Below are 12,666 nucleotides of genomic sequence, written 5' to 3' on the forward strand. Positions count from 1 at the left end.
TGCTTCCCCCTCCCTTCAAAAAGTCACAGATTAAAACAGAATGCATGCTTAATGCTTGTCCTTTACTGCATAATGCTGTTGTGTAACACCCAGGGAATGCCTTTTTCATTATTGTCTTATTAGACAAGCTGTTGCAAGTGAGTAGAAAGAAATCTTCCTTCTTAGGCTTTCCAAAATGAGTGCTGGTGTTTGCAGCAGTGCCACACTCTCGCACAAATCAGTGGGTTCCTGAGACAGCACAGCACCAAAAGATGGATATTCCAATTTACATCAGAGGAATGCTGCAGAGTATGACATAGAACGTGTAGACGTGCCTCTAAAAGCAGCTTGACATACAGACCTTAGCAGGAGCCATTGGGCTACAATAGTCATAGTTTTGTGATTTCTCTGAGCCGCTTGAGTTTGTTTGGCCCCTCTCATTTTCATTTTTTTAAAAAAAAAATCTTTATTAATTTAAAATAAGTACATTTATGAGAAAACAGATGTACATACAAGTAAAGAAACATACAGTCAAACAAAAAAATAACAAAAAAATGAAACAAACCACCACACTATAAGATACAAGATTAATATAATTATCATCATATATACACCTGATACTGAACACAATTATAAAACTTATAGAGAAGAAATTTAAAACTGACTTCCAATTAATCTCACTGTACTTTATCTATCCATTACTTTATACCGCACAGTTACATATTTCTTATATAATTTCTTTTTACCTCCCTACGACCTCATATTTATACAATACAGGGATCAGTCTAATTCTGCCAAGATGTTTCCTTTTATTCCATAGTTTTCTAAATATTCTTTAAAGATTCCCCAATCCTTACAGACTTTTTGTTTTGGTTGGCCTCCTACGCTTCCTGTCGCTTTCGCTAGCTGCAGATATTCTATCATTAGGATCTGCCAATCTTCTGTGTTGGGTATTGTTGTGTTTTTCCAATTTCTTGCTACTAAAATTCCAGCCACCATTATTCCATACATGAACGATGTTCTTTTCGATTTCCCGATTTCTTTTGGCAAAACGCTTAATAAAATTATTTCTGGCCTCTTTTTGAATGTTAATTTAAATATTTTTTTAAGTTCTTCATAGATATTACAGTGGTACCTCGGGTTAAGTGCTTAATTCGTTCCGGAGGTCCGTACTTAACCTGAAACTGTTCTTAACCTGAAGCAGCACTTTAGCAAATGGGGCCTCCTGCTGCTGCCGCGCCACGGGAACACAATTTATGTTCTCATCCTGAAGCAAAGTTCTTAACCCAAGGTAATATTTCTGGTTAGTGGAGTCTGTAACCTGAAGCGTATGTAACCCGAGGTACCACTGTATTCCAAAAAACACAAATATCTGTACATTCCCACTACATATGCAAATAAGACCCAATTTCTTTATTACATCTCCAACATAGAGGTGATCTGTTCTTATACATTTTAGCAAGTTATTCAGGAGTTTGATGCCATCTATACATCATCTTCATTGTGTTTTCCCTGAGATTGTAGCACGGCCCCTCTCACTTTCAACTCTGCAGACACAGATGGGCAGTCACTGCCAAGCTGCATTTCGTACACCCAGTTCTTCTCTTGGGAAAATAAATCTTGCAAATTCCATGCACTGCACGGAGTCATGAGCCAAAACAACCAAATCATGTTCCCATCACCCAACATATTAATCTCTTTTAATCCACTGACAAGGCACTGAATCAGAGTCCCCCAAAGCTGGCACCACTCCTTTCTGAGACTCACATTCTTCACTGCACTGTTTATGCCAGCTCACTGCAAAGAGCTTGGATTAGAGAGCGCACAGCTAAACAATGGAATGCACTCCTGCAAGTTTGACATGAGGAGGATAATGTTATCAGCGGCTACTAGCCACAATGGCTATTCTCTGCCTTCACAGTCAGAGGCTGTAATTTTTCTGAATACCAGTTCCTGGGAATTGCAGGTAGGCAGAGTGCTGCAAAACCATCAACTGCCCCAGAAAAACCGGAACATCCCATTTTTGTGTGAGAGTACAATGGCCACTGGGAGTGCCTTACTCTCACATGATTTCAAGCCGAGATCTCACCCCGAAGAAAGCAATTTTGGGTCCATGATCTTACATGGCACCCCAGCACATGTGCTTTAGCGCACCATACCGCACCCGCCAAAAACTTTTTCTGGGTCCACAATTTTGTGCAGGTTACATGACACGTAGGATTTTGGACCTGGAAGACGGTGTGCCAGATTCGGATTGTGTCGTGTTGGAGGGTATGAATGCTGTTGTGCTGTTCCGCTTGCCGGTATCTGATTCACCAAAGTGATTGGCACTTTGATTTAATAAAAAATACCTTCATGGCCAATCAAAACATCACAAAATACTGAGCAAGCTTTTTGGGACAACCTGAACTCTGGTTTTCTATTGAAGGCATAACGTCTGCCTTGGTCAACCCAGTTTTGTTTTGTTACATAGTCTTAAAGCTTATCCCCACTTACCTTTTGCCCCACTCTTTCTGTGCTTTAATATTTCCATGTCCAAGCAGCGTTGTTGGTTTGTTTCCTTTTGATTTTGCCCCAGAGATTTCCTCCACAAAAACCTGCTCTTTAAAGCTGAATTGATGCAAACATTTATTCGGGTTTTTAAATTGAGCTTTAAAGAGCGGGTTTTTGTGGGGAAAGCTCCAGAGCAAAGAAAGAGGGGTGCTTGGACACTGAGCTTTAAATCTGTGCCTGGAAAAAGCAGAAGAAAGGTAAGAGGTAAGCATGAGCTCTTTCAAAGGGCACAAGACAGCATATTGGTGCTCCCAAATTCGAAGGCTGCCCTGCAACGTGCCCCAATGAACAGACTGTTCCATCGGGGCTCAAGAGAAGTCTGAATTCTTTTTCAGATGATGAAACATAAGCCTTTCGTCTCTGACAGCTCCAGATGAAGCCACCCCTCCCCAATAAAGCAGCGGTGCAGAAGATAACCGAGAATCTGGGTGGACCAGTCCAACCAGAAAGATTATTCTATACCAGTCTGGGCAAATCAAGGTCGAGTATGTAAGGTGGGTGGAAGAATCTGATTCCTTGGGGTTCCTATGTTCTATGTGGACTTCAATGGAAAGTGGGGGTGTGCAATCCACTTTTAAAAGTTAGAGTCCCATATTGTCAGGGGTTCAGAAGGAGAGACACAGGAGGGGGAGCAAATGGAGAGTGAGGAGGAGGAGTACGAGGGGGGCGCAGGCAGTGACAGTGGCCAGAGTTATTCCACAAGCCTCTCTAGCGAATCGGAGGACTCACAGAAGGGAGCGCCGGTGGCCAGAGCGAAGGGGGGTCCAGGGGGGAAGCCCCAGGAGGAAGGGGCCAGCGGGGAGTCCCTGAGCAGCAGCTGGAGATCAGGACCAGCGTCTCCACCAGAGCGCAGTGGGGAGGGGGAGTCCCAGGAGTCGGGACCAGTGTCCTCACCACCAGAGGGAGGAGAGGAGTCAGGTTTGGCAACACCCACATCAGGAAGCGGGGAAACGGTCAGAAGGAAAGTCACCGGCTGGGCGCGCGCGCCAAGTTCAAATGTACAGGAGCGCGGCACAGCGGGGAGCCCGGGAAGGGAGCCAGGTCCTAAAGCCCGTCGGAGGGAGGGGCAAGACTCAGGAGGCTCAGCGTCAGAGGAGTCCAGGAAGGAGGGAACCCCAGAGGGCAGAAGGACCCAGCGCAGGAAAGAGCAGCGCAAGAGGTGGAGCCGGGCTAGAATCTTAAACTGGTGTGGGTGGAGCAGTGAGTCAGAGGGGACTTAGCCGGTCTAGCGTAGAGACGTGGGTCTGCGCACCCAGAGCTTGGAAATGGAAACTAAACTTTAATAAAGACTTTTGTATATAACATCCACTGGGCGTTGGTCCTCTGTGAGCTGGGACCTAGCGGCAGTCCTGACACATATGCTGGGACATGACAGAAGAAAGAGACTTACAGAACCTTGGTAGGCTTTTGAACATGCAGCCCTGCTTTCCCATGCATTTGGAATAGTCTGTGCTCACCAGAGCTTGGCAGGAAACTGTGAGTTGGAGGCGAGTTTCTCCCGTATGCTCAGAAAGTAGATTAGTTCCAGCAGAAACTCCCAGAGTGCAAGAATATAATTCAGCCCAATCCACCTTTCTCATCTCACATGCATTACAAACCTTCTCTCGCCCCTTTTGGCTAGAAGCTATTGATGAGGCTGGGTTAACCTCTGGGCAAAAAAAGAGCCCATCGTTTTCCTGGCTTGGGAGATGCAAACTATATACACCTGTGACATCACCTTGAGTTGCTCAGGTATGTTTTCCTCTGGGCAGCTGAGAAGTCCCCCTTTAAGAAGAACCTAAGACTAGCAATGCTGGATGAGGCCATGGAGCATCAAAGTCCAGCATCCTCTTCGCAAGGTGACCACCCAGATGCTTGTGGATAATCCCACAAGCTGGACCTAAGCAGAAGAGCCCTCTCCCTTCCTGCGGTTTCCAGCAACTAGTATTCAGAAGCATTTTCATCCGCGTTATTTTATATGTGATGCAGGTGGCACTGTGATCTAAACCACAGAGCCTAGGGCTTGCCGATCAAAAGGTCAGTGGTTCCAATCCCGGTGACGGGGTGAGTTCCCATTGCTTGGTCCCAGCTCCTGCCCACCTAGCAGTTCAAAAGCATGTCAAGTGCAAGTAAATAAATAGGTACCGCTCCAGCAGGAAGGTAAACGGCATTTCCGTGTGCTGCTCTGGTTCACCAGAAGCGGCTTAGTCATGCTGGCCACATGACCCGGAAGCTGTCTGTGGACAAACACCGGCTCCCTCAGCCTATAGAGTGAGATAAGCTCACAACCCCAGAATCGTCCATGACTAGACCTAACAGTCAGGGGTACCTTTACCTTTACTAGATTCCAGCCTAGTATCCCTACAGCTCCCTCCTGTGGGAGTGAGTTCTGCAGTTTAAATTTGCACTCTTCCCTCATTTGATCACTGAGACAATGCCACCTTTGGGTGTCTGCAATGTCACCTTTCGGTGCCTGTATTAGGCTAGTTTCCTTCTAACACCCCTCTCTATCCTGCATCCAAGCAAGCAAAAGTTCAAGGATACCGTACTTTTCTGTGTATAACATGCCTGTGTATCATACACCCACACACATACGATTTTTGGGGGCTCAAAATTAAGAAAATGGGGGGGAGGAGATTCCCCAAAGTTGTTGAGCTTTTTTGGGGGAGGACTGCACAGAATTTTTGAACTTTTAGCTTTTTTTAGAGAGAGGATTGCCAGCAGTTGTTGAGCTTTGGGGGGGGGGGGCAAATCAAAAACAGCCCTGGCAGATTGAATTGATGGACTATGCAGAATTGGATAAGATGACAGGGAGAATTTGAAACCAGCAGGGCCAGAAATTCTTGAAAGATAGGAGTAAATATACGAGTTATTTGAAAGACAATTGTAACCAACTGACTACGCTTGTAGGACTACAAGAAGTTTTGTAAGTAGAACTATATGAAATATTGCAGAAAAGATTTATGAGAATGGGTTTTAAGTTATGGATTATTAAAAATAATAGGATAATAAATGTAAGATTAAGAGATGAGGTTTGAAAATCATTAGAGGCGGTTGATGGAAGTCTCAGGCTAAAATAGCCAAAATATTGTATAAGATGAGATGAGATGAGATGAGATGAGATGAGATGTTCTGTTTGGAAAATATATGTAAAAACTAATAAAAATGTATATAAAAAAACCAGCCTTTGCAGCAGCCACCAATAACAATCTCCAACTCACAGCAGCAACCTATCCCACAATGCACTACCCATGTATAAGACGACCCCTAATCTTCAACATGATGTTGAAATTAAAAAACATAGTCTTATACACGGAAAAGTACGGTATACTCTGAACAGGTAAAAAAAGAACTCAAGCAGGGTGTGAATTAAACCAGTGAGGGATGTGGCCTGGGGAAAGACCAGGGCTGGATTAATGATTAAGCAAAATAAGCCTGTGCTTAGGGCATCAAGGGAAGGGGGGGCACCACAGAAATTTTCCATTGCCAGATTTTTAACATCAATGGTCACAAATTGTTCATTTTCTCAGTTGAAGTATATTTAAAGAAAATCCTAACAGAATAACTATGCAGCAAGGCAGGCTTGGTGCCTTATCTCTACTCAGTATAGAAGCAGGTGTGTTTTATAAGATTAGCTTTGAGGATCTGACCAAAGACTTTGCGATTAGAAAAAGTAGGAGAGAAAAAATTCAAGTATAAAGAAAATGGAAGTATACCAAAACAACATTACTTTCCATCATGCTGTAAGTTTTGTTTCATTTCGAAAAAATAAAATTTTATTTGAAGGTTTGTCATTCTTTTATATTTTGAATTAGATATACATGGAGGCACCATGTATTAAGTGCTTAGGGACTCTAAAGGTCTTAATCCGGCTCTGGGAGAGACCCAATGGCCAGACAGAGAGGCATTTGGCTACATTTGGGGCCAAGGCCTGAAGTTCCCCACCCTGGTTATGGCTTAGGAGTAGAGTCTGATGTTCTGAGTAATTCTTTGCTGAAACCTGTGACTCCTTAAATATGACGCAAACACACACACACTCCCTACAGCTCACAACTATTCCTATGCATTGCTCTTCCTACAGATTCAGCAGGATTTCCCTTCCTTAGCCAAAGAAATAAGAAAAAAGTAAAACCTGAATCCTTCCTGTTGTGTAGATGGCAGGCTAGTCCTGCGACAATAGCAAGAGAGACAGAATTTTAAAATCTTCGTTCTCCTCTTGTAGCAACTTACCTTACCCACCACAAGGGGGCAGAGAAGTTCCATCAGAGCAGCCCATGCCCAGAAGCTTTAAGCAACAAATTTCAAAGGGGATATATGATGCAAATCAGAATCATAGAGCTGGGAAGAGGAAGCCTCAAAGGTCATCCAGACCAACCCTCTTCGGGTGCAGGAAATCTACTACAGAATTCTTGCTAGGTGGCCATCCACCTTAAAGACTTCTAATAAAGGAGAATCCACCATAGAGTTGTCACCCATCCCATATAACACAGGATTGTCCCGTATTTCAATGTAAAAGGCCATGTCCTGTATTGATTCAATACAGTAAGTATTTTTTTCCTGTATTTCCTCTCTCTCTCTCTCTCTCTCTCTCTCTCTCTCTCTCTGTCTGTCTGTCTCTCTCTCTCTCTCTCCTTTTCCCCCCCATACCCTCCAATGCTTTGAAGCCAAAATCCGGGATGCCATCTTGCCATTTTTTGTGGCGAGAGCATGCCGCCCATTTTGGTTGCCATGATCATGTGCAATTTTGTTCCCCCCAAAAGTGCTTTTTCATGTACGGTGCCCACAAATATGCGTTTTCAGGGCACTGCATGAAACTGCGGTCCTGAGAAAAAAAGACTTTGGGGTGGTGAAATGCACTGCAAAATTGCGTGAGATCATGGCAACCAAAATGACTGCCATGCACTCATAATTAAAAAGTGGGGTGTCCCAGTCTAAGACACTTGTGGGGTGTGCAATCCCCCACCCAGTCCTGTCCTGTATTTTGGCAGACCAAAGGTGGCAACTCTAATCTACCACCTTCTTAGGGAAACTGGTTCCAGTGTCACATACTACTGTCACAATTTTCTTCCTAATGTTGAGTCAAAACTCCCTTGTCATTTTGTGGCAGTGGCCCAGAGGGCCACAATAAATGTGATCCCTGTGAATTGTGCTTCTAATAAATGTGATCCCTTGAGTGTGCTTCTAATAGAGAAGTTATGGTAGCCTGTTACTTTATGAAACTGATGGTTTTGCAACTTACCGTCCCATTGGGGCAGAAATACAGCTAATATATGAATCACAAAGATACAGCTCAAAACTGGAACATATGTTGCTACACGGTGCAAATGGCTACATGTAACACAGGTTCCCAACATGCCCACTAACACAATGTAACAGAAAACGGTGGGAATCAGAACTTATTCAGCAGAAATTGCCAGTGCTTATTGCGCATGCGTATTAAATATGAAATGAGGTAATGATGTATATGATTGGTGAAAATTGAAATGCTTTGTTCGAAATTTTATAAATACCGCTGCCTGGATTACTAGGCGAGGTTGCAGTTTTGCGGAACGATCCGACTGTAACCTATTGCTTTGCAATAAACAACATTGGACTCCTAACTCCTCCCATTTCCGAGTTTTATTGACATAAACTCAGGAGATATGCTATTTTTGGCTTACAATAGTTTGAAGTGAAACTGTGAAGCCATCAGATTCTATGCTTTGGAGCCAAAAGGCTTCACCAGCCCGGTTTGCCCAAAGGTGAAGTCCAGTGCCCAGGTGGAGGGTTTCCCTTATTAATCCCCTATTATTAATCCCAAGACCTCTTCACTGCTGCTGCTATGGGCAGCCTCCACTGTTACTCGATCAGTTCCTGCTGCTCTCAGGAGGAAGGACATTTAGGTTTGTGCAAGTATTAAAACACCACTGTCCTGGGGCAGCGAGATCCAATTAAAAATGAAAACAGACTTTCTGTGGTTAGGAATATGACGGGAAAAGCAAACTTCAAGCGTGGGATGAGGAAAAGATGAATAAGAAGACGCATAGGCAAGCAAGTCAGGATAGATTGCTGTTTGTTGTCTAACCTCCCCACGAGCAAATCAGAACAAATGTTCAATGAAGACGCCCCAGTTTACTGTGCACTTGCTGCATTTCCAGGGCTGGATTTTTAATGGATTTCACACTCCCTTGTCCAAAATACATACCCTGTACTTTGTAATAGAACACTACTGTTTGATGTGTTACTTCTCAATTGAGCTTCACTCCGACTGGAGTCCTTAAGCTGGTCCTTATTCATCTCTAGCCAAGGTGGGACCACCTTTGCATAGTGTAAAGACCACCCTGCCCTTTCAATACCCCCGGGTGTGTACAGAAACAGAAACGAATCTGACATTAATGAAGCTGTGCTGATGTGGACAATGCCTGGCGGGAGAGAACAGCTGTATACACTGTGGGGGACAACTTCACCGCACTCTAAGGCGCTAATGTGAGCACACTCATCAGGAGTGCCAACTTGGCCCCACGACCGTGGGTGCCTGGAGCAATGGGTGCCATGCAGCATGCATGGCCCTGGCACAGAAATTTGTGGGTGCCCAGCCCCTTCATGGGGAATTTTGTGAGTCCTCGGGCACCCAGATCCCCAGGGAGTATGACACCCATAGTCTAACTTCGGCATTAAGCTTTACGCAAGCAAATCAGGATAAGTGCTCAATAACCACTCCACTCTTCTTAGGCTTTAGTGCAGCAGGCGAGAGATGGAGGTGACTGCTTAAAGGTCTTCCATGGACAGTAGCCATGCCAAGTCGCTGTTGTTTGTGTCCTGCCACCACACCTGGAATGAAGGAAACAGTTCTCTAGTTTCAATCAGGGCAGCGAGAGAGAAGGAAGCCAGGGCTTCTGAGGTTGGCAGACAAGAAGCAGTTGCGAGGGTGTGTGGTCACTTTGGGGAAGACTGACATTATTTCAGGACTGGTACTACAAGTCTGGGTGTCTCTGCCAACCTATTGCCGCCATCCTGGCATTGTTTGTAAACAGATCTCTCTTCCCTCGCAAGGAAACTGACCCTTCCCTGAAAGTTCCAGTCTGGGAAGCAGAAGTCGCAGAGGGTGCCGTGGAATCCAGCCTTGCATGCAACACTGCCACATTCTTGGACCAGATGCTGCAATGCACAGGCACCCGCGATGCATGGCAGACGAGAGCAACATTGCAGGTGACAAAAATGCCGCATTGGCTGCAAGAATACAACTGCACATGCAGTGCTGGTCAAGTGTTTCCTGCCCTTCTCCTGTCTTTGGCCCTTTCGGTGGAGTCCATGCATCCTTAGGTGTCCGTCAGAGCAGCCGCATCATCATCATCAGGAGAGTGGGCAGCAGCAAGTGCAGCAGCATAGCCCCCGAGGTCAGCTCCGTGCTGCGGTTGCAGAGGGAGCCAGAGCAGCATCGGATGGATGCATTCCGGCTCAGGCCCAGCAGCTGTGGCTTCTCCCAGCAAAGCTTCTCCAAGCTGCAGCCACGTAGCAACGTCTGGCCTTCCTCTAGAAACAAACACAGATGAGACGTCCAGTATAGAGGCACAGGAGGGACTTGCAGATCATGTAGTAGTCGTAGTAGTAGTAGTAGTAGTAATAGTAATAATTTATACCCTGCCCATGTGGCTGGGTTTCCTCAGTCACTCTGGACAGCTCCCAACAGAATATAAAAAACACAATAAAACATCAAACATTAAAAACTTCCCTAAACAGGGCTGCCTTCAGATGTCTTCTAAAAGTCAGATACAGTGGTACCTTGGGTTACAGATACTTCAGGTTACAGACACTTCAGGTTACAGACTCTGCTAACCCAGAAATAGTACCTTGGGTTAAGAACTTTGCTTCAGCGACAGCAGCGGGAGGCCCCATTAGCTAAAGTGGTGTCTCAGGTTAAGAACAGTTTCAGGTTAAGAACCGACCTCTGGAACGAATTAAGTTCTTAACCCAAGGTACCACTGTAGTTGTTTATTTCATTGACATCTGGTGGGAGGGCATTCCACAGGGCTGGCGCCACCACTGAGAAGGCCCTTTGCCTGGTTCCCTGTAACCTCACTTCTCACCAGTGGCGTAGCGTGGGTTGTCAGCACCCGGGGCAAGGCAAGTAATTTGCACCCCCTAACCCGTGGATTTGCGCCCCCTAACCCGTGGATTTGCGCCCCCTAACCCTAACCCCCAGATGTTGCGCCCGGTGCAGCCGGCACCCCCTGCACCCCCCATGCTACGCCACTGCTTCTCACCGTGAGGGAACTGCCAGAGGGCCCTCGGAGCTGGACCTCAGTGTCTGGGCTGAACAATGGAGGTGGAGTCGCTCCTTCAGGTATACATGGCCAAGGCCATTTAGGGCTCTAAAGGTCAGCACCAACACTTTGAGTTGTGCTCAGAAACGTGCTGGGAGCCAATGTAGGTCTTTCACGATTGGTGTTATATGAGGATCCTCTATTGCAGGGGTGATGAACCTCAATCCCACAGGTTGAATGTGGCCCTAGGGCAATGCCACTTGCAAAATCCACACCTCTCACTGGTCCTGCTCAGAACTAGTGGTTTTATCTGGCTGGAATCTGTCAGTGGTGTAGCAGCCCAGGACCTGCGGTGAGTTGGAACCCCTTTGCTATTTCTGCAACGGAGTCCCAATCTCCAGCAGCCTACAGCCACCCAAACAGCACAAAGGGGGAGCTCTGCACCCACTGTCTGCACCAAAGCTGACCATTTAGGAACATTGAAAACAGAAGGTGCTTCCATTTCAAGAGAATTTACCGGTACATTGTGTACAGTGGAACATTAAGGAAAACACAACTTAAGACTGCTCTGAAAGAAGACATTAGAGCAGCCCTCCGAATCATTTGTGTGCACCAAAAATAGTAGATCTATCCAAAAGGCAATGCATGGAAATCTGCACTGATTCCTACGTATGGGTCCCTTATTAAGGTCCAGAGATTGCATACTCATGGGGGTGGTAGGTTGCAGATGGAGGATACTGAGTGAGAGACAGGGAAAGGTTGGTCTCCCAGGACAAGAGGCAAAGGGGGAGAATGGAAAAATCCCCTGTGAGAGCTGTCATGAGCTACTGTCTTCTGTGAGTGTAAGAGCTAATAATTATTTTTAAGAGAGGACTCTGTATTTGACTTATTCTATTTGTAGTTTCTTGTAGCCGAAAAACTTTAATAAAAATCTCATAAAGGAAACCTGCACTGATTGTTACAGTGCATCCCAGATTATTATTACAGTGGTACCTCGGGTTAAGTACTTAATTTGTTTCAGAGATCCTATCTTAATCTGAAACTGTTCTTAACCTGAAGCACCACTTTAGCTAATGGGGCCTCCTGCTGCCGCCACGCCACCGGAGTACGATTTCTGTTCTCATCCTGAAGCAAAGTTCTTAACCCGAGGTACTATTTCTGGGTTAGCAGAGTCTGTAACCTGAAGCATATGTAACCCGAGGGACCAATGTATTATTATTGCATAACTATAAGATCTCTAATGGCATCACCTCAATCCCACCCGCTTCCTAGTACCTACACACACATAAAGCTCACCTGTGACATTCACACACATGTTCTGGTCCCCAACGCACTTGACATGAGTCCAGTTCCCTGTGGCACATTCCCCTTCTCCTGAGTCACAGCAGCTGGCACATTCCAGGCCATTTTCAGGCTTCCGCTTGACTCCTGGGAAACAAAGAGGAAACTGGGCTTTGACTTAGAGCAGGGGAACTCATTGACCATTCAAATATTGTTGGACTACAACTCCCATCATCCCACGCTGGTGGGGGTTGGTAGGAGTCCAACAATATCTAGAGGTTCCTGTGTCCTTAAGTTCCTTCCAAGTTACAGGTCCTCTGTCCCTGAGGACCACCCCTCCAAACCTAGGTCTGAGCACCACCACCAGTCCATCCTAGAAGCCAATTTCAGGACAGCAGGGCCAGTCTACATGGATGCAAAGGGCCAGCCTCCTGTTCTAGCCCATACCTCACTGTGCCAGTTTGCTGTCATTATCCTGTTAAGTATAATTGATTTAATTCACACTGAAATGGGAATGGCTGTGTGTATTGGTGAAAAAGTTAAGTGGAAGATTCCATTGAAGTATGCTAGGCTAAATTAAGAGCAAAAAGGGCTCTCTGCTGCCTTGATGAGTGGATTATTAACCACTGTT

At 45.6% G+C, this 12,666-nt stretch overlaps 1 protein-coding gene across 6 annotated transcripts in view; it reads right to left on the minus strand.

The window, feature by feature from the left end:
* Positions 1 to 8,602: 8,602 nt before the first annotated feature.
* The window catches only part of LOC310851585 (urokinase plasminogen activator surface receptor-like), a 30,725-nt gene continuing 26,661 nt past the window's right edge, over positions 8,603 to 12,666 (minus strand). For all 6 annotated transcript variants that reach the window (XM_083754150.1, XM_083754148.1, XM_083754145.1 and 3 more), the window contains 2 exons: positions 12,051 to 12,182; positions 8,603 to 10,023 (listed from right to left, as the gene is read on the minus strand). In XM_083754150.1, coding sequence (XP_083610276.1) covers positions 9,821 to 10,023; positions 12,051 to 12,182 — 335 coding nt within the window. In that variant the 3' untranslated portion in view covers positions 8,603 to 9,820. The remainder of the gene's footprint in view (positions 10,024 to 12,050; positions 12,183 to 12,666) is intronic.

This window comes from Podarcis gaigeae (assembly GCF_964106915.1).
Source record: "Podarcis gaigeae genome assembly, chromosome: 8".
Lineage (NCBI taxonomy): Eukaryota > Metazoa > Chordata > Lepidosauria > Squamata > Lacertidae > Podarcis > Podarcis gaigeae.